Source organism: Poromitra crassiceps (assembly GCF_964638095.1).
Source record: "Poromitra crassiceps genome assembly, chromosome: 9".
Classification (NCBI taxonomy): domain Eukaryota; kingdom Metazoa; phylum Chordata; class Actinopteri; order Beryciformes; family Melamphaidae; genus Poromitra; species Poromitra crassiceps.
Window position 1 is genome coordinate 15,218,730 of NC_139630.1, and position 23,417 is coordinate 15,242,146.

The 23,417-nt window shown below is 46.1% G+C and overlaps 1 protein-coding gene across 1 annotated transcript; it reads left to right on the plus strand.

The window, feature by feature from the left end:
- Positions 1-392: 392 nt before the first annotated feature.
- Positions 393-22,649, plus strand: LOC310782934 (gelsolin-like; the record flags this gene model as incomplete). Its single annotated transcript, XM_083643723.1, has 8 exons — positions 393-526; positions 5,030-5,057; positions 7,397-7,567; positions 14,903-15,077; positions 15,466-15,587; positions 21,184-21,261; positions 21,341-21,401; positions 22,480-22,649. The coding sequence occupies 8 exons, from the start codon at positions 393-395 to the stop codon at positions 22,647-22,649; spliced, it is 939 nt and encodes a 312-aa protein (XP_083499849.1).
- Positions 22,650-23,417: the final 768 nt, after the last annotated feature.

Consider the following 23,417-nt stretch of genomic DNA (forward strand, 5'->3'; position numbering starts at 1 on the left):
TCATATTTAGAGGAATATTTAATTTTAAATTAACATTAGTTAATGTCTGTTTCCGTTTCCGGGTCAGAGCACTGCTGGCGTCTGTTGTTGTGACTGCCGCTTCTGCCCGCGTCTTTCGTAATTGTTAGCTGTTCGTGTGTTTATTTTGTTTTGTTTTGGTCCACCCGTCCTCGTCCGTGTCTCTCTGTCATATCCTCCCTGCTAAACCGTTTTGATCATTCCTGTTTCCCCTCGGCTGATCAACACGTCCCCACTACCCTCTGGATTAAACCGATCGATCACTTCCTCATTCCTGTCTCCCCTCCGCTGATCAACTCGTCTCTGGATTACCTTCTCCCGCTGGATTTATCACTTCACTCTCACTGCCTGGACTCCATCTGCTTCGCCCCTCCATGACCGACCCGTTGTGTGCCGCCTCCTATCGCTGCCCAGCCGTGCTGCGCTGCGTGACCCACGTCCTGGGAGGCAGTCTCCACTACCTCGCCACTTCGTGGGCTCCCGCCACCTCCGCTAGCCATCTCTGCAGGTGAGTGATCGCTACCCCGCTTTCCCTCACTGCTGCTGGAGCTGGTCTCTCGCCATGGCACGGCTGGGCTGCCGCACGGGCTCGGTCTTGGGCCAGCACCAACAATCCTCACACCAACAACAATAACAACTGCAACAATAACAACTCACCCTACCTGCCACTATTAACCGTCAACAACACTCTCCCTGGATTACTGTCATCTCTCCTCTTATCATACCTCCATCTTGGACTCTCACTACTGCTCCTCCCATCCTTTCCCCCTGGACCATTTTTATTTTTTCCACCTGGACCATTATTTTTTCCACCTACCCCCCAACTTCCACGATCTCTCCCCCGCCTCACCTACTCTGCTGCCGACCTTCACTTACTCAACAATAACCACCTGCTCCTGCTTTCACCGCCGCCAGCAAGGCTAACATCCCCCGCCGCCGCCGCTACATCCACCATGGACCCCGCCATAACCGCAACCGGACCCGACACTACTCTGCTGACACTAACATTCCCTCACTCTGGACTAACTCCCGCCCCCCTGTCAATACCACCTGCTGCTCTGCTAACCCCAACAACCTCCGCTCTCTCCCCCCTGCTCCCCCTGCTCCCAAATCCATCTCCCTTGCCCTGCTGAACACTCGCTCTCTCTCCAACAAATCACCTATCATATCCGAACTCATCCTGGACAATAACATTGATCTTCTCCTCCTCACCGAAACATGGCAACAGCCCCTGGACTTCTTTTCACTCAATCAGGCCACCCCCCCCCCCCCCCCCTCCCCCCAACTACAGTTACATCGCCAAGCCCCGCCTCTCTGGGCGTGGGGGGGTCTCACCGTTCTCCATAAACAATCTCTACTCATCAACGATCTCAACCTTAACCTCCCATCCCTGTCCTCCTTTGAACACCTTGCCTTCTCACTTCCCAACTCCATCACTGCCCTTCTTCTTTACCATCCCCCCAAGCCCCACCCCTCTTTTCTGTCTGAACTCTCTGAACTCCTCACCATCGCTTCTTCTCTTTCCTCCTACCTCCTTCTCACCGGTGACCTGAACATCCACGTTGACCAACCTGACTCCCCTCTGACATCTGACTTCCTCTCTCTCCTCGACTGTTTTCACCTCACCCAGCACATCAACTTCCCCACCCACACCAAAGGCCACATTCTTGATCTAGTCTGCTCTTCCTCTCTACCCATCTCCAACCCTCACCCTCTCTTTTTCCCTCTCTCTGACCACCACTGCATCCTCTTCTCTGCTCCCCTGCCCCTACCCCGCCGCCCCAACAAACGCACCATCTCCTTCCGTAACATCAAATCCATTGACCTACCCACTCTCTCCCAGACTATATCCTCTGCCCCCCCCCCCCCCCCCCCTGACTCCTCCCCCGATGACTACGCCACCCTCCTCAATTCTGCACTCACCGACTCCCTTGACTCCCTGGCCCCCCTGAAAACCTCCACAGTCTCATTCACCTCCTCCTGCCCCTGGTTCACCCCCCAACTCCGCACGATGAAACAGACCGGCCGGCAACTGGAACGACTTCACAAGAAAACCCACCTCACTGTCCACGCCGAACTCTTCAAACAGCACCTCTCCTCCTACCATGATGCACTCCTTGCCGCCAAATCTGCCCACTTCTCCACCCTCATCAACAGCACCAACAGGAACCCCCGCACTCTCTTCTCCACTGTCAAAAAGCTCCTCCAACCCCCGGACAATAATACACTCTCCTCCCCTGAACTCTGCAACTCATTTCTGCACGCCTTCAACAGCAAAATCTCCAAAATCCACTCCTCCCTGACTGCCTCCATCGCCAACCCCTCCGCCCCTCCCCCCCACTATCATCTTCCCTCCCCCTGACCTCCCCCCTCCCCTCTCCCTCACTGCCTTCTCCCCTGTTGACTCCTCCCTCATCACCGACATTATCACCGCCTCCAAGTCTTCCACCTGCTCCCTCGACCCCCTCCCCACCCCCCTGACCAAGGCCTGCCTCCCCGCCCTCATCCCCCACCGCACTGCCCTTTTCAATCAGTCACTTTCCCAAGGTCACGTCCCCTCTGTCTACAAACTCGCCGCTGTCACCCCCATCCTCAAAAAACCCACCCTCGACCCTGCCGACCTCTCCAACTACCGCCCCATCTCCAACCTACCATTCCTCTCCAAAACCCTCGAGTGCATCGTCGCCACCCAACTTCACTCCCACCTTCACTCCCACAACCTCTACGAACCCCTACAGTCTGGCTTCCGTCCCTACCACAGCACCGAAACCGCCCTCTCCAAAGTCATCAACGACCTCCTCACCTCCACTGACTCTGGTGCCCTCAACATCCTAGTTCTACTCGATCTGAGCGCAGCCTTTGACACTGTGAACCACTCCATCCTCCTCCAAAGGCTGCGCCAACTGGGTGTTGAGGGCACCGCACTGGACTGGCTCACCTCATACCTCACCGACAGACAACAGTTCATCTCCCTCTCCGGTCACTCCTCCACCCTCTCCTCTGTTTTGCAGGGGGTCCCTCAGGGCTCAGTCCTCAGCCCCCTGCTCTTCATCTGCTATATACTCCCCCTTGGTCACATCATCCGTCAATTCAACCTGGACTTCCACTGCTACGCCGACGACACTCAGCTCTACATCACGACCAAATCTCTCCAGAACCCACCCCTCACCATCGAAAACTACATATCTGCAATAAAAACCTGGCTATCCCACAACTTCCTCCAACTCAACAGTGACAAAACGGAACTCCTCCTCATTGGCACCAAATCCACCCTCAATAAAACTGGACCCATCACCCTCACCATTGACGACTCCACCATCACCCCCTCCCCCCTGGCTCGCAACCTTGGTTTCATCCTGGACCCCACCCTCTCCTTCGATCCCCACGTCAGCTCTGTTGTTAAAACCTCATATTTCCATCTCCGCAATATCGCTAAAGTCAGACACTGCCTCTCCCCCCCTGCTGTTCAATCCCTCATCCATGCCTTCATCTCCTCCCGCCTCGACTACTGCAACTCCCTCCTCACCGGCATCACCTCCCGTTCCCTCCATAGACTCCAGATGGTCCAAAACTCAGCCGCCCGCCTGCTCACTCACACCCGGTCCTGCGATCACATCACCCCTGTCCTCCACTCTCTCCACTGGCTCCCCGTCAAGCAACATATCGACTTCAAACTACTACTCCTCACCTTCAAAGCCCTCCACAGCCTAGCCCCCCCTACCTGACTGACCTCCTCATCCCCCATCACCCCTCACGTACACTCCAATCCTTTTCTACTGCCACCCTCATCATCCCCCCATCCAGACTCAAAACCTTTGGTGACCGTGCTTTCTCCCGCGCCGCACCCCGACTTTGGAACTCCCTCCCCCAGACCGTCCGAGACTCTCCCTCACTCCCCACTTTCAAAACCCGACCTAAAACATATCTGTTCTCCCAAGCTTCCAACCTCCCCTACCCCTGACCACCTCCTCCAAACCATCACCCTCCATCCCCCCCACCTGCCCCTCCCTCCTGTTCTCTTCCTCTCCTCTGCTTCTCCATACAACCTTGCCCTGAACTGCCACTGTTATTTGTACCTGTCCCCTGTATCTGTTGCCTGTTGCCTGTATCTGTTGCCTGTGTCTGCTGCCTGTTGCTTGTCTTTTGTTTTACTGTTAAGCGTCTTTGAGTCTTAAAAAGCACTATATAAAATAAATGCATTATTATTATTAGAGGAGCAGTCAACCCGCTGTCCTCCCACAACCAAGTCTGAGGCTCTGATAATGACCTACATATTCACTGAACACTGAACTGAACTGATTGACATTTGAATTTGTGTGTGTACTTGTCAGTCTGTCTCCACTGCTGTTAACCCTCTGCCTGCCTGCCTGTCTGCCTGCCTGCCTGTCTGTCTGTCTGTCTGTCTGTCTGTAGATCTGGCGTATTGAAGGATCAGATAAGGTGCCAGTCGACCCGTCTCTTCACGGTCAATTCTATGGAGGAGACAGTTACATCATCCTGTACCACTACCAGCACAACAACAGACAGGGCAGCATCATCTACATATGGTGAGATATAATCATAGACCTTATAGACGGTTTTAACTTGACAACATCAAACATTCTAAATAGCCCCTAGCTTCCTGTTGCAGTGTTTGCTAAGACAATAGCTGACAGGAAATAAGCTTGGTTTCAAATTAAGCAATAAGCCCCAAGAGGCCCTGGGTTACAGTGATTTTACAACGGCTAAGAGGTGTCCACAGTACGCCGCGGTCCGAACTTGGTCTGAGGGGAGACCCACAGTCGCAGACTTTGAAAACCCCTGCCTTATCCTGTATAATACGATATTGAACATAATATGACACTATATCTAACTCTTCCTGTATAACTATCAGAACAGACAGCAGAACCTCATTGACATTGTGAGATAATGCATACAATACACACACACACACACACACACACACACACACACACACACACACACACAGGGGAACATCATCTACACATCACCTGTCTGTATCTCCTTCCAGGCAGGGGGCGGAGTCTAGTCAGGATGAGGTCGGAACGTCGGCCATCTTGGCTGTCCAGCTGGATGAGGAGCCCACACACACACACACACACACACACACACACACACACACACACACACACACACACACACACACACACACACACACAACACAAACTAGGGGCAGCATCGACATCACTACCATGCATCAATGCTTATCGGGAGATGTCAATGAGGCCCTTTACACCTGGCGTTAACATGTGTTTTCTGTCATCAGATTGCAATCAGATTGTGCTTCATCACTTGAAAGTACAGGTGTAAACACCCCCGAAACGCATTGAAGAAGGATTGCAATCTGATTGGCCAAACCACCTCCGGAGGTGGTCAGGGAACACATGGAACACAAGTGTAAATGCAATGTGTCCTCTCAATCTGTATGCGGATTGAGAGGACACCCATTTCTGCCATCAGATTGCAATCTGATCACCCAAAACGCATGTTAACGCCAGGTGTAAATGGAATCAGGCTAATGTGGTCAAGTGCAATCTGATTGCAATCTGATGGCAGAAAACGCATGTTAATGCCAGGTGTAAATGGCCTCAATGTGTCATCACGTGTGAGGCAAGCAGCGTGTAGTTGCTGTTCTTCATCTTTTGTCTTTTTCACTCTTTTCTATCTCTTTACTTTTGATTGTTTTATTGTTAATCAAAGTACTAAGCTACATTATTTGGCTTAGAACTATGTGGCTTCACACGTTCTGTTTTGTTTTTTTTCGCTGTCAGAGTACTTTAATTTTTGCGAGCGGCTCTATTGTTGACTTATTACTTATTGTTGCTTAAGGAGCAGAGGAGGAAATACAGAAGCTGCAGAGCTGGGAGGACGCGATGGTTAAGGAAGAGGATATAAAACAATATACAAACACATGGTTTCTATCCAGAGTTTAGCAGCAGTTTGTGCGAGAGGAGTTGCAGCGAGAGCGGTGGTATGAGGAAATGAAATGGCAGCTGTTGAGTCACTATTTAAGTGAACAACAGATGGATGGTGCAACCCTGGACACATGATTACAGTGTATTCATTAATACACAGGACAAAATGCTTCTATCCCTTGTGCCAAAATAGCACAACGTCGATTAGTCATCACGTGGTGCAGTGTTGGTATAAAATATATATATATATATATATATATATATATATATATATATACATATACACATATTATATATCATATATATTATACCAACACTGCACCATATATATATATATATATATATATATATATATATATATATATATATATATATTAGGGATGTTCGATATTGGCTTTTTTACCGATATCCGATATCCGATAATGTCCAACTCTTAATTTCCGATACCGATATCAACCGATATCAACCGATACCGATATAAGCGGGCTTTTTTTCCACCAAAATTTCACATAACAAGTTACATAATGTAGCTTAATGTAGCTGAAGAGTTTAATATATAATATGCATGTTGTGTTAAAGTTGTAAGTGTTAGAGAAGCAAGCTTGTGACCAGAAGGTCGTCGGTTCAATCCCCGGGACCGGCAGGATAAATCTGGGTGGGGAAAGTGAAAAGGCAGCGTTTGCCCCTCCCTCATTACCACCACTGAGGTGCCCTTGAGCAAGGCCCTTAACCCCAACTGCTCCAGTGGAGCTGATCAGTGGCCAACAGATCAGACTGTGGTTGTACTGGTCAGCTTCCAGGTATGAATGTGTGTGTGTGAATGTGAACAGGGCACTCCTGAAAAAGAGAGCATTGCTCTCAGTGAGACTCCCCCTGTATTTAAAAAAAAAAAAAAAAAAAAAAATCGGCATGAAAACCGATACCGCTATTTTCCGATATCGATTTTTTTTATGCTAATATCGGCCGATAATATCGGTAGGCTGATAATATCGGACATCCCTAATATATATATATATATATATATATATATATATATATATATATATATATATATATATATACATGTATATATAATATATATATATATTATGCCAACACTGCACCACGTGATGACTAATCGACGTTGACTCGACTTTATTGATAGAAAAGTCAACTCTAAAAAGCAGAGAAGGGGGCGGGGTCTGTATCCGTGGCGACAGCAGGAGACTCACCTGGTCCCAGGCGTACAGGGTCATGACCTCATCCTGTGTCAACTCACCTGGAACCTTCTTGATCTGCACACCACATACATGCACGCGCACGCACGCACACACGCACGCACGCACACACACACACACACACACACACACACACACACACACACACACACACACTCTCTCTCACGATCCCTTTCTCTCTCACTCTCTCACTGATAGACAGACAGAGACACATACACAGGTTACAGATGTTGGTTGTGTTTGCAGGTGCGGGTGGTCCAGGGCAAAGAGCCCGCCCACCTCATGAGCATGTTTGGGGGACATCCAATGGTGGTGTACACGGGCGGGACGTCCAGAGAGGGCGGCCAATCAGAGGTGGCAGAGACCCGTCTGTTCCAAGTCCGAGCCAATCCAGCAGGAGACACCCGAGCTGTGGAGGTAAGAGAGACTGAGAGCAAAACACACAACCTGCAACCGAACATGTACTTGAGTATATCTTTTTTTATTATTTAGAAATTGTACTTCGATGAGGACTTTTTTACAGAATACTTGTAGTCTTACTCAAATACGTTTGCAATGAAATATAATTAAAGAGTTAATTTGCAAAAACAGGTATCTCCGTTTGTATTCTTTATGGTTTCAAATTAGATATTGATGTATGTCAGTAGTGGCTGGTGAGCTTGGAAACAGGGGAGGAAGCTAGTGCGGCGACCTAAGGTCGCCGCCCCTTTTGAAAAAAAAATTGGCTTTTTTTTCACGTGTGCGTGCGTGCGCACGCGCGCGCATGTGTGTGTGTGTATTTGCCATGTTTCCCATGCTGTCAAGCCTCTTAGCTTTCCACCCAGTGAGGAGCATTGCATTAGCACCCAGTGAGAGGACTACAGGACGGAACAGCACCTGGCATCTGAGGCGGTCCCATGGAAAATATGACGTGTGCTCTGCTGCTGATACTCTCACCCACAAGCAGTTTTTGCCCAAAATGCCCAAATCTCATTTTAAATTAGCATTAGGATTAGACTGTTGTGATGTCATTATTCAGTTTTAACCATCAATAATTGTTCCTTTTCTCATTATTTCATTTCTCAGAGTAAATACTGTATATTTATTTCGAGATTTTTGTCAATTATTTGTGCTGTTATGGTTATAATTAGCCTAGTTACTCACTTCTACACTATCTTAGATTGTGTTACTTATGGATGGCATGGAATTATAGTGAAAATAGATTATCCCCCCTTTTTGCTGGGGACCCCACTTTGAAAACCACTGGCTTAGGCTAGAACTGTTGCGAGAAGGTTTCAGGATTTATCTCTATGCATTAGGCTGTGATTACTATTTATATAAATCTATTTATTCACATAGATTCATGATATATTATGTAGTTAGGGAATTTTAGCAAGATTTTCTGACCATCTGTGAAAAAATTTCTTACCAATAGCTTTCTTCACCAATGTGTTCATATAGGTGTCTGCTAACACCTCTCAATTTATTCCAACTCAAATCCATGGGGAAAATTCTGGAGAGCCAATCAAAGTTAGGGTGCCCAGAGGGTCTGGGCGGAAAAAGAAAATTGCCAATATGAGCTTGTGGGATGTCTAACTATGGGTTTTTAGGGGTGCTGAATCTATTCCAACCATTAGTTTTGAGTAAAAATTACTCCCTGTCCATAAAAAAGCGTTTTATTAAAATATTACAACAGAAATGTACAGTATCGAAACCTTGGTTAGTCAGTTTTAGAGTTCACCGTCCTCATCCAACTCTCCGGAATCTCCCTCACTCCTCTTCTCATCTGGCTGGTTGATGTTCTGGCAAGAGTTACCATGACAGTTACCACAAGCAGAAATACACCTGACTCCTTGCTTTCTACAGCAGCACCTGAGTGTGTTACAGTCCCCCGCACAGTTGCAGCTGACATACTTCAGAAGATAGTCCGGTGCCATCGGGTCTGTTGAAGGGACCGGCGCAAAACCTTGCTCTCCCAGTTTCCATCCATAGTGCAGGACATCCAATGATGGACTATGTAGCGTCAGCCAATCTCTGGTCTGGAGATAAACCCGGAGAGAGTGCTGTGTTGCAGCTCCTGTAGTCGGGGGAAGTTTCTCAGGTCCGATGCTCCCAGCAGCGGCCCGCTTGCTGAAGATGTCAAATCTCAAGTCCCCCAAGTCTTTAGGTGGTTTCCCGTGGAACCTGAGCTTGCATAGGTCACAGCCGGCTTTGATGATGTCATCTTTATCGGCTTGGATGTCCAGAAACACGTCCATGGCCGTCTCTGCTTTGTCAGTCTTGCAGAGCTTGGTTAGCAAAGTTGATTTGCTAAACCCAGAAATTGCAGACACTGTATCGCAGCCAGAGAAGCTATGTGAGAAGATCAGATACTTCCAATGAGGGCCTCCCGGATCTTTCAGACATCGTAAAATGTGTCTTTGGCTGTTGTGAGGAAGATCGGGTGGTCTGCAGCATGATGAATCAGCATAACCATGATGTCGGTGTCCTCAGCCCTCACCTCAACAGAGGACTCTCTTGCCTCAGCTAGAGCTGCCCGGACGATAGAGGTCCCATTCCTACCGAATGTCTCAGCAAGTAGCAGAATGAGCTAGGCCTTGTTGCTCTTGTTGTCGAGGAACTTTTCTCTTGGAACGATGCTTTTGATGTCTGGATGAATCTGAATGTCACAGCATGCATTCTTTGTACGTCTCCGGTGATCATGGTCCTTGGTGGAGCTGCCGTATCCGTCAAAGACCACAGTGATCCGGAGGCACTGGCTCCCCATGGACTTCACAAACCGGAGGTAGCTATTGGCGATGTCCTTCCAGGTGAGGTTAGCCTCCCACCTAACATTGTGCAGGAGCCACCCACCATCAATCACAAGGCTTGTGCAGAGGGGTTGTTGTTCAACAGGATTGACAGATGCTTTCAGGAACCTTGCGAGGGCAGCCTTGTCTGGCTTTCGCAACTTCTGATTTTTGTCAAATAGAGACATCGGTGTTGGCGTCAACTCAAATCCCAGAGCCTCTTTGGTCTTGACTTCGCGCTCACTAATGATAATGAGGCGGTTGAAGAGCTTGAGTGAGTCAATAGCCAGCTTCTCTCCATTGACTTTGCGTCCAGATCTGAGGCTTGCTAATGATTTGATCTTGTGCTTGGTTTCCATTGTATCCAGAACAGTTTTACCATCCATCTTGGCTTGTATGGCTCTGCCAACCTCCTCTACCTCATCAGCATTGATTGGGTCTCTGGGAGTGCTGCTGAACCCCGTCAAGAAGGATACCAGGGTCTTCCTGTCCTGTGTGGCATCGAAGGGGTTGACTTCCTCCAACCATCCAACTATGGCATTAACAGCATCATTGTCTTTCTTCATCTTGTGACGTCTGTGGACAGGTACCCCATGTTTGTTCAGGCCTCCTTCCAGCTCCTGGTGAATGAACCCTTCAGAGTCTGAACCCAAGACTTATGAGCAGATTTGTTGCGGAAGCACCCTCTGTTTAGACCACCGGAGGATTTGGCTTCACACATGAGTGTGGTTTCTATTGTGATGTCGGTCCATGTGCCTGACCACTCATGGTCTGAGAACCTGACTACATGGTTGCCATACACTGTGAACTTGGTTAGAGTTTCCTGGAACGACCACCGGACTGTCCCGTCGCTGCTGCATCAGCTGTACATACAGCCTTGCTCCCTTTGCGTACTGATGGTGGCCCGCTGCTGCAAAGGTGTTGAGCATTCCAATGATGCAGCTGAGGTGACCTGTGTGTTCCGGGATACGCTCACTCCTGATGAACACCTTGATGAGGTTGATTCTGCCATGGTACCAGACCCAGAGTGCTGGTGTCCTTCCTCCCTCAGCCAAGGTCTTCAATTTATCTGTCATCCTATTACAGCTCGGTTCTGCAATCCAAATGATATCTTAACTTAACTTATCTTAACTTATCTCCGTTGTTCCAGTCCTCATTTAGTCTCCTGATCAGTGCCACATCATCCACACTCTCAGAATATGATACCATCTGTGGATGGCCTTTTTGAGTTACTTTTGAGAGCTTTTGCATCTCAGTGCCAGGACCACCACAGATGAAGCACCTCAAGCCATAGCAAGCTGCAGTATCCTTTTCCATAAAAGACACAAACGTGTCCTGTATTTTGTCACAAAACAGACAAGAACGGGTCCATACAGCCACACTAATAGATTGTGTAACAACAATAATGAGTCCATCTCAGTTTGAATTATGTGTAACTTATAGAGTGAGTCCACTACACGATACTCTTTAAACACAATTTATGTAGATCAACACAACGACAACGTGCTTACATTGGGTTATGTACTCGACCTTGTAACCATGACTACTGTAGCAACACCTATTTGCACAGGTTGTTCAGTTGTTCATTTTAAGCAATAATTAATTGATGTAAGTTTAAATTCACAGTCATCTAAATTTTAGACAGCAGAAGAAAAACACTTACCATGCCAAAAAGTAACTTTCGTACCTCAAAATAGTTTTTCTCTTTTTTCAGGAAACTTTTGCCATGGTGCAACTTCATTGCTCCTTCTCCACAGGCAGAGAAGGAATCCTACTGAGCATGTGCAGAATAGGTGTCAATGTTTTTTCAGAGTGGGTTTAGCTCAAATTGAATGATTAGAATCACTTCAACACCCAAAACCCCCACCGTAGACTTACACCCTTTGAGATAGCCTACGTATAGCCTAAATATAACATACCAATGTTTTATGGTCAGGGAGACATTTTTACTCAAAACCAATAGTTGGAATAGATTCAGCACCCCTAAATACCCCTAGTTAGACATCCCACAAGCTCATATTGGCAAATTTGTATTTTTCGCTTTTTTTCGCCCAGGCCCTCTGGGCACCCCAACTTTGATTGGCTCTCCCGAATTTTCCCCATGGATTTGAGTTGGAATAAATTGAGAGGTGTTAGCAGACACCTATATGAACACATTGGTGAAGAAAGCTATTGGTAAGAAATTTTTTCACAGATGGTCAGAAAATCTTGCTAAAATTCCCTAACTAATGGTATACAGCCTACCTGTGACATCAATGTTTTGATTCATCCTATGATGTCTCACACTCAGGTGTGCTTTCACAGCAGGTGTTGTCCATTCAATCAGCTAACCTGTCTTTATAATGGCTGTCTTGCACTGTTTGTATGATACTTGACAAAGTCTATGGCCGAAACTGTTGTCAAATAGCGTTAAATTACACTTAATTGCATCTGGAACGAGAGTGTGTCTTCCTGTGCACAGTGCTGCACTACTCATTTAGTTATCAACTTTGGAGCGTTATTTACCCCCCCTTCCCGACATCCTAGGTTGACATGCTTCATCCCAATCGATTCCTTATTTCTTCTACTTTCATATGATATAAAGATCACCACTCAAGCTTTAAAATTGAGCCCGCTGTCAGCTATCGATTTACAGGCCAAATTCAGTTAAAAAATGTGTGAATTTAAGGTTCGCGGGTTTTAGTATAAGAAATTACAGGATGAAACTTCAATACGACAAAAATAGCGCTGCTCGGTGAACCATTTCCACGCCGAATTTAATAGAAGGTTCGGATAACTTGAAATCAATTGACTTACTTGAATATCCGTGCTGTCTGTAGGGGAAACGCTGCAGTCGAGACGTTGCAAATATTCCAGTTTTCTGACATTGCAAAAAGCCCGTATCGCGCAGCTCAAGTCTCCCCGCAACTCGAAACTCGTTTTGGTGGTAATCCAATATCAACGACTGTCTGGCTTGTGAACACTTACTGATTGATAAAAAAGTAAATAAAAATAAGAGGGAAATATGATATGCTGCTACTGTCTCAGTAAATCCTTCCTGTCAGGTCAAGCAGTGGATTTCACCTCCTTGATTCAGCGTGAGAGACCACAGACCAGGTAGTGGAACAACGTTGCCGATTTTCAGACGTATTCAGCATTGGACAATACAGAATGTCAATCAATGTCAAGCAATCTATCCAACACACAACCAATTAGGTTTCACCTGGTTTAACCAGGGTAAGGGAGGGCTGCCTCCCAGCTCAACCTGATTGGTGGGAAAACAGTAAAAACACATCAATCTCACGTGTTCTCTGTGTCTGTCTGTCTTTTTCAACCAATCTTATTTTTTCATTAGATAAATTCCCAAATAAACGCCCACAGGGCGAATGTTTTTTTAATCTCCTACTCCAAGGTGGGACCAGGGCCAGAGTCACTCGTCTGCATGGAGCTATAATGAATGAAAAAATGAGCGTCTGCACATAAGAAAAACACATTTGATTGATATTTTATTATTTAAAAAAAAATGAAAAATGAAAAAAAAATATATATATATATATATATATATATTTTTTTTAAATATAAAATCCCCAATCTAATAGAGGAGGACCATCCTCCTATGCCTCACTGGAAAAACCTCCTCTGATGTATGTATATTGTAATTAATGTTTGGTACACTATCAATCACAACTAAAACATAGCGTATTCATCTGGTAGTTTTCACATAAATTACCTCAAAAATGTTTTGTATGTGCAGTCCAGGGAGTATCAAACAGGTGGTGTTTATTCATTTTAAGAATGGCGTTTACCTGTTTTTGCAAATAACTCTGTACTTTAACTCAGGCGCTATTTACACGGCAACGGCGTTCTCGGGGGCCTGAAGATGCAAAAAAGTGAAAACCGGTCCCAGAGTGGACTCCACTTCTCACATGGGAGACATTCAACTTATTACTAGCCTATCAATATAGCACTCAACAAACTATCATGACATCAGAGTCTGATAACGACTTGCTAAAAATACATAATCTGTGATAAGTGCCCGATATTAACGTCCGTGCATGTTAAGTAATCGCTCACGCATATTAAATAATTAACGACCCTCAACTCACCTGCAAATGAATCGATTTCCTCAAGTGCCAAGTGATGCAAGAAAACAAGACTTTTTTATAGGGCTTCACTGGGTTTTTATTCTAATGCCTAGGTGGCCAACCTGTGGCTCTAGAGTTCTCTTTGCTCATTGTAATGTGGCTCTTCAACTCACATCAAATTGTGCGTGTGTTTAGTCTAATGCACAAGTTTGGCCCACGGGCCCCAAATTGGTCAGCCATGGTCTAATCATGCAACCAATCTGCAGCAGTTATCACCATTACCGCCTTCTGTGTCACTCCGTGTAGAAAATAAATGTAAAGTTTAATCCTATAAAGCTAAATCAATCCCATTAGAAATAGACAGAATACAGGAAGCTAGGCATTTTTATGTTCAAAATAAACCATGCACCATGGGCTTGGCGTATGGCCGCTGGGCAGCGTGTGGTGTGAGCAAACTGCTAGAAGGGAGGGAGGAAGAGATGACCGCTGCTGCTGTGGAGAAACTGAATGGCTTGACCATGTGATCTAAACGTTTAAAGCCGATCACCCCCTGCTGCTTTCCTTGATAACAAAACACATGTTTATAAGTGGTACTTTTGATGTAAAAAAGGTATAAGTTTTGCACCACATGCTCCAGGGTTAAGTAAGCGATGACAACGGACCATCGTATAACATAATAAATTGTATGTTACTCTTGATGTTACTCACTAGGGTACTAAGTAGTTGTTTTACTAGATACTTTTATACTCAATTACTCTTACTCAAGTAATTAATGTATTACTACTTTTTACTTCTACTTGAGTAAATAAATTACAAAGTAACTACTTTCACTTGACTATTGTTTTTGTTTACTCTACTCACCACTGAATAAGAGCCATGTACTGTACTGTTATATGAAGCCATGTCTGGTCCCCCTGCAGGTGGCGCCGGTGGCCTCCTCTCTGAGCTCCAGTGACGTGCTCCTCCTGCTCTCCTCCTCCGGCTGCTGGCTGTGGAAGGGGAGGAGCAGCAGCTCGGCCGAGGAGCGTGGAGCTCACAGCCTGTCTGAGCTGCTGCAGAGCCCCGCCTCCACACTGCAGGAGGGCCAGGAGGAAGGTGAAGGGGGAGGGGCAGGAGGAAGGTGAGGGGGGAGGGGCAGGAGGAAGGTGAGGGGGGAGGGGCAGGAGGAAGGTGAGGGGGGGGGGGCAGGTGTTTCCGGCCAATTGGGCTGGTTTGGGTTGCATTGTGCGAGGGGAAAATGGGCTTGGGCGGGTTTACAGAGCCTCTTTCCATAGACCTGCATTTGTTTGGGTGGTTTTGAACAGTCTTTGTGCTGGAAACCATTAGCTGTATCTGGCAACACTGGTGGGGGGAAGGTGAGGGGGAGGAGCGGAGAGAGAGAGAGAGGAAGGTATGGTAACACTGTTTCAACACGTGTGTGTGTGTGTGTGTGTGTGTGTGTGTGTGTGTGTGTGTGTGTATGTGTGTGTGTGTGTGTGCACAGATGCGTTCTGGCAGGTGTTGGGGGGCCAGACAGAGTACTGCAGGACCCCCAGGCTGGAGACCCCGATGGAGGCCCATCCTCCTCGTCTGTTCGCCTGCTCCAACAAGACCGGTAACTTCCTGGTCCGTCTCTGCTCCTGTGACTCTCGTTGGGTTTCATGCGTCGCAAATTTTCAGAAAGTCGGCAAAAGAGAATGAGAAATTATGCACTTTCCATCCACTACGTTATGAGTATTAAGAGTGCATGAAAAGGCGTGATTAAAACACCACCAGACACCAGTCAAACCCTCAAATGAGGTTAAATGAACCCCGTGTTCTCTGAATAGACTACAGGAATGAGTCTGGAAGACCTGGATGTGAGCACGTCCTTCGTCTCAAAGTCACTGGGATTTTCCTATGGGGAGTTTGGTTAAATGCCTGAAATAAGGCCTGTGACTTTTGAAGCGTAAATTAAAGCAGCTACGAGCAACTTTTTCGATTGTTATTAACACATTGACTGCCAGCCGTTTTTTCAATGCTGTAGGTAGGTTCTGCCAGTTTTTTTTTTGAGGATTCTGGCTCATTTTACAAGAGCCGAGGATTATTTTCTGCTGGGACTTCGTGAACACCAATCATCTAAAAAGAACTAATAGAATGTGTGCTTTCTCTGTCTAAAAGAGTTAGTTTGTAGAGTTAGTAGTTATGTAGATATTAGCCGTTGAATACAGCATGGTTTCAGCGTCTGAGAAGGAAAGCTGAGAAAAATGCAGTTTTGTGAAATTCAATCAAACAGGCAGAACAGTCACTTTAACCATTTATTTTTGGCATCAGTGAGACATCAGACATCTGAACAATAGTTGTTTTCAATAATGGAGGAATAATACAATAATAAAATAAATAAATGTCAAAATAAATACAAAACAAGAGCAGACCACAGGTCACTCAGCTTTTTTTTTTTTTTATAGTTTTTTTTTTTTTTATAGGTTTTTTCGGTTAGTGATCAAACCAGTTTGGGCTCGTACACCGAATCCAGAACTGCTCCAAAATGTAATGGGTACTTCCTTGGCCCATGTTACACCCATCCACAAAGTTACATGAAAATCGGCAGGTACTTTTTATGTATTCCTGCTAGCTAGCAAACAATCAAACAAAGAGCAAAAACAATCCCTGGCAGGTTTTTTTTTTTTTTACGACCCATGCCTACTCAGCGCCAGCGCCCCAGAGCAAAGTTCTTGTCTGAGTGGTACACCTCATAGCAGCTAGCCCTGTGTAATGCGACCCTACATTTGACACACATGTAGCGTGTCTCTCTTCTAAGATCACTCCTTGCACAAACCCTACACCTCCTCGTTGGGGCATCTTTTTTGGGTGTGGCTGGTATGAGGACCATTACATGGCCCGCTAGATTGACCTCCAGCCTGCATTGAGGGTCCAGGTATGGTCCCCGGAGCATGGTTGCAGGTTGGTCACTGCCCCCCGCCCCCACCTCCTCCCCGCCACCCCCCACCTCAGGTCTGGTCCATGCACCGACAACACTCAGGATGAAATCCAGCAATGTTTTACACTTTGTCTGAGGGTGTTTAGCTTTGTACAGAACAAAGGCGTTATAAAAAGACATCTGAAACATGTACATGACAAATTTGAAGGGCCACCTGGATGTCTTCCTGGCAAACGGATAGTACGCGATGTTCTGGTCCAATCTGTCGACCCCATTCATGTACTTGTTGTAGTCTACAACACACTTGGGTTTTGTGTGTGGGACCCTCTCTCTGCTGCCTTTCTGCCTGACCTGCACTGTCTCCATCGTGTCGTGGTGCATAGTGGAAACCATTTTCACGATTCTTTTGTCTCGCCAGGCCAGAACCATGGTGCCACCATTGTGGCGCATGACCGTTTCCCCCAGCTTCACGGTGTGGTTGGTAACCATGGTAGCAGGTGGCTCGCCCCTGTTCCTCCTCAGAGTGCCACAGACATGGGTCTGACACTCCAGCAGCTGTGCACACATTGAAACAGAGTTATAGTAGTTGTCCATGTATAGGTGGTAACCCTGCCCTGCCAAGTCCCCGAGGAGGAACTCCACCGTCTCGCCTAGGGTGGACCGCTCACCACAGTACGGCTTCATACTGTAGCAGTAACCTGTCTGGGAGTCACAGAGTATGTAGGACTTTATCCCATACTTTATGGGTTTCTGTGGGTTGTACACTTTGAATGCCAACCGCCCACGCCACAGGAGCATCCCCTCATCAATACTGATGTTTTGACTCGGTGTGAACATTGCTCTGAACTTTTCTAACAGGTCGTTCAAAACTGGCCGGACCTTGAACAACTTGTCTGCACCATCAACATCAAAATTGTTACTGAAATGGAGGAATCGTGTTAGCAGTTGAAAGCGGTTGCGAGACATGGTGGGGGGTAGCAGTCAGTTCATTTGTGGACCAGTACATGGCCAGTTCAGGCTTCTTGACGATCCCAGTGAGGAAGTATAGTCCCAAGAAGCTCTTGAGTTCTGCCACTGTAGTGTCCTTCCACCTCCCAAGCCTTGAATGTGGCAGAGCCTCACTGACCTGACTGATGCACTGGTGTGCATACAAGTTAGTTTGGACTACAATGGCCTGGAGCAGCTCATCGTCCAGGAAGAGCTGGAAGAAGTCAACTGGTTTAGCAGCAGCAGCACCACCACTATGAGGACCCGGTTCTGCTGTGAAGGGGATGTGGGTTGGCTCCCAGTCAACGTCACACCAGGCTGGACCTGCAGGCCGTTTCCCACTTCCAGCTCCACTGCCACAATCTGCAAATTATAGAAATACATAATTACCATAAAATAGTGTTTTTTATATGTGTGGTACTGAATTCTGGCTGGAACCTGTGATGTGAAAATAAACCTGATTCTGAAGTGTGATCTTACCCATTTTCCTGGCACCAGAGGCTGTGGCACCAGATGCTGTACCGCTACAGCTGGCTACAGTAGGCTCATCTTCAGAGTCTGAAATTCAGTAAAATGAATTGACTGACTGCTGGCTTTTGTATAGTCATAGTAATTACATTTACACAAGTTACACAAGTCATCTCAAACATCGTCTTACCACTGCTCTGTGGAGCTTCGCTCCTGGACGGCTCCCATTCTTCTTCAGAATCCGCGTCTGGAGAAGACGTGAGGTCACTCGACTCAGACTCAGTCAGCCCAGCAGCCGCAGCCGCGACATGCATGGGCTCACCCCGTTCGTCATCCGAGACCTCGGAATCGGTCTCCGGCACAAGCTCGTTTCGGACGGAAAAGAAATCCAGCAGTGATCTCTGATCCGCCGATCGCTTGCGTTTGGCCGCCGAAGACCGCTTGCGTTTGGCCGGCATGGCACAAACACGCCACCCGCTCCCAACTAAACTGAAATAAAACAACTACTGCTACGACTAGATCAAACTGAACTGAAATAAGGCTAATCTACCGGCTACCAACTCGATCAAACTGAACTAGAATAAACTGAACTAGAATAAACGCTAAATACTCAAATGAACTGACGCTAACGCTAAAGCTAAATGTGCTAAGCTAACTACAATGAACACTAACTGTAACTACGCGCTAACTAAGTATCTAAACTAAGTCTACTATAAAGACTATACTAAACACTACTACTGTACTAACAACTAACAAACTAAATCAACTACGCTAACCAACTCGCTCTAAATCTGACTCTAAATTGCTAAATTGCTGAAATTCTCTATCTATAAATCGCTACGTAATGCTGTCTCTCTCTGTATCTCAACTTACCTACTTCAACCCACGCCGATCAAAGGATCCCGCCTTCCTTATATAGAAATCTTTGTTAGAGTACTTCCGGAGCAGCGGGAGAGGTCGGATCCACATTCACATATTGCCCAAGGGCGCCAGCTAGTGGAAACCACTGAAAAAACTGTAAGCCGAGATAACTCGTCATTGGCAGTGAACCGTTGGATTCTGTAAGCCGAGATATCTCGTCAATGGCAGTGAACGTGTTAAACAGTATAAATTTAATATCAATGCATCACATCTTACCTCTAATAGTCGACGAGACCAACGCAGAGTAGTCTCGCTTGAACCCCGAGTGAATCGGCCAGTGTAGTCTGTCTGTGGCCAGGGAAGATCAGGAAGTGAAATGAAACGGTTTGCAGCAGCCACTTCGGCCATAACCACAAAATAACTTCCAAAAAACCTGTTAGAATATAACGAGAGATGTTCCCGAGAGTATGCGTGGCGTTCACATTGTTTATGCTATGTTGCTAGGCAGCGCGAACGGGGTAGGCAGGCAGCTGCGTTTCACTTCCGCGTTTCACTTCCGGGTTTAGCCGGTCCGGCGGTAAGGAGAGAGAGAGAGAGAGTCCCCTATTGACGCAAGTTTAGACAGACACAGCCTAATAATCACCTAAGGGAGCAATCTCCGATTCACACGGATTTGGTCTCAGCTACTATTATAGGTAAGATGTGATGCATTGATATTAAATTTATACTGTTTAATAACAATCGAAAAAGTTGCTCGTAGCTGCTTTAATTTGTTTTAAATTGCGATTTTCAGAAAGCGCTTTAAAAGTCATGAAAGTGGTCCTGACTTGTGAAGATGATCTTACTGAACACACTGTTCATAAACTTTTGTTAAGTACAGACCTTGTTTCAAGCATTTAACCAAAATTTTACAAAAATCCCATTGACTTTTAGACTTGGCAACCGGAACGAACTAGCAAGACTAGCTCATTTAAAGTTTCCACTAAAATCAATAATCAAAGACACATTTAAAGGGATACTCCACTTTTTCGGGAGTTTAATTAATTTGCCACATCCCCCCCAAATAACCAAGATACACCCTGCCTTACCGGCACTGTCTGCTCAGTTTACAGTGAGCTACAGTCGTGAAGTTAGTTAGTATCGCCATAGAATGGAGGCTAATCGTACAGCTGTTAAAAATCTGCCAAAACACACATCTCACCACGCCAAAATACATGTTGTGCTTCGGGTACTCACCACACGATGAAATATTAATCCAAAATGCACATAATCTGTCTTTTTGGAAGGAAAAGAGGTAGCCGCCGACCTCTTTTCCTTCAAATCAGCAGAGGGGGAGGAGCAACGACCAGGACAGCAGGGAGAATTGGTTAAGTTCAATTGAGTTTTGTAGGCTTACCCAGAAGTAACCCTCACTTCCTGATTCGTAGATGTAAAAGGCAATGGGATTTTTGTATGGGAATTTGTTAAATGTATGAAATAATGTCTGCGTTCAACAAAAGTTTATGAAACCGCTAAATTTGTGTCTAGCAAGATAATCTTCACAAATGAGTAACACTGTTTGACTTTTGAAGTGTAAATGCGTTTTTTTTACGCAATTTTCAGAAAACGCTTCAAAAGTCATACAAGTTGTCTTCATTTGTGGAGATTATCTTGCTGAACACAAATGTCACGGTTTCATAAACTTGTGTTAACCACAGACGTTATTTCAGGCATTTAACCAAAATCCCTTCACTTTTACACGTACGAGGCGGAAGTGCGGTCTTGCAGACTCGTTCCTGCGGTCCTCGAGTGATTTAAAAAATGAAACCATCTTGTGATGGGATCACACCAGCCACATATACATGTAATAATAAAAAGAAAACATCTGGATATGAAAGTATGTTATATATTTATGTATGTTATATATTTATATATATATATATACCGGTATATATATATATATATATATATATGTATATATGTATATGTGCGTGTGTGTGTGCGCAGATCGAGGAGGTTCCAGGTGAGTTGACCCAGGATGACCTCGCTCCTGATGATGTCATGATCCTCGACACCTGGGACCAGGTGAGTCTCCTGCCGTCGCCACGGATACAGACCCCGCCCCCTTCTCTCCTCCTGTCTCACCACCTCTCTCCTCCTGCAGGTGTTTGTGTGGATCGGAGCGGAGGCCCATGAGGAGGAGAAGAATGAGGGCATGGCTTCAGGTGAGACAGGTTTTGACAGGATTTTGTCATGGCTGACATATCTGTGTTGGGCTGAACGTTGAGAATTGTGAGAGTAAAATGATTGCAGTTCCACCGTGCACAGTGGGTCACAATATCGAAGTCATTGTGCCAAGATTAGCAGCATTGCGGGTCAAATTATACCCAACTCCAGCCCCCCTCCGCTGGCTGGTGGCTGGTACAATTCCATCCGATGTTTCTCAAGAAAGACTCAGGAGGTGGAGCGCGTCGTCCACTAATCGCTTTGGATAAAAGAGGTCGGTGGTTCGATTCCCGGCTCCTCCAGTCTGCATGTCGAAGTGTCCTTGGGCAAGACACTGAACCCCAAATTGCTCCCGTTGGTGTGCCAGCACCCTGCGTGGTAACCTGCCGCCATCGGTGTATGAATGGGTGAATGTACCTACTGATTGTAAAGCGCTTTGGATAAAAGCGCTATATAAATGCAGGCCATTTACCATTTACAATAGGACCCTGATCTTTACAATAAGCCAAAACGCAACCTTCTATGTACCGGAGAGACAAAACACAATGTTATCTCCTCCTCTCCAGGTGGAATGGCTTTCGCATTCCAAACAGCTCTCAGGAGAGGAAGAGACTCAGCTATGAGTGTCAGCTATAGATCATTATTAAACAGAGTCAATAATGATCAACAACCATTACAGAACGACGAACCGGCGGCGTGTGTCACTACTTGATCTTGAGCACGCATTAATGTGTATCATGTCAAATGTAATCATTTCACACCTGAATAGCGTTACGTTTGATGTGGACTCATTAGCCAGCTATACTGTTGCTAACAAACCAGAAAAGATGGTACAGAAACCAAACAAATATATCACCAAATACTGCTAGATCCTAGAAAAACAAGCTCTGCAGACCAAAACTGAGAAAAACTGAAGATTCACCTCAGAAGATGGAAGTGTACTGAGTATGTCTCGGTCTCTCTCTTCTATCTCTTTGTGCCTCTCTCTCCTCTCTCTCTCTGTGCCTCTCTCTCCTCTCTCTATCTCTCTGTGCCTCTCTCTCCTCTCTTTCTCCTCTCTCTCTGTCTCTCTCTCAGTGGTCAGGTACCTGGACAGCGACCCGTCCGGCCGGCCCTCCTCCACTCCCACAGTGAGGGTGCAGCAGGCCTTCGAGCCCCCGACCTTCACCGGCTGGTTCCTCGGCTGGAACCACGAGTACTGGAGCCAAGACCGTCTGGAGGCGGAGCTGGAGGGGCTGCATGTCTGACACACACACACACACACACACGTTACATACGTTACATACATTACATTGGATGTAATGTAACACACACAGTCTCTTATGAATGAGTGTTCTACTGTATCATGTGCTGGATACCGTGCGGTCTGTTTAGAACACTGCATAGCTAATGAATTCAAAGCACATGTATTAGCATACAGCACCAGCATTGATTAGTTTGTCATTTCCTTAATGCACACACACACCACAAAATAAAAAAAATAAAGATTGTAAAGTCCAAAATCTCGAGTCAAGTCTCAATTTGTGTGTCACTTAAGGCCGTGTGTCCATCTAGCTTATTTTCATCAGCTCCAGCGTCTTTTTTCAGTTGTTTCCAATGAGGAGAGCATATGCGGGCGCACACGGACATCTAGAGAAAGTGCGCTGCACCCAGCGTCTATTTTCAGAGCGCTCCGGCGTTTTTGTGCGCCGACTCACAGCTGAAAATATTTTAACTTTTCAGAAAGACGCTGGTGTCGGGTGCTCCTTTTGAGGCAACTAATCATATGGAGAAACTATCACAACAGAGACAGAAAGGCTCAATTGTGGGAACAGATTGGCTAGACACTTAATATTTCTGTTGAGTGTTGAGCTAAATTTTATTATATTTTTTATAGATTTTTAAATAATTATTTTAAATTAAAATTAAATTAAACTTCGTTTTAAACTTAATACTAGCTGCAAACTGTAGTTTTAAACTTCTAACTTAATATCAGTTTTTCGTTTTTTTAATGCCGATCTAACTGACTGCTAATG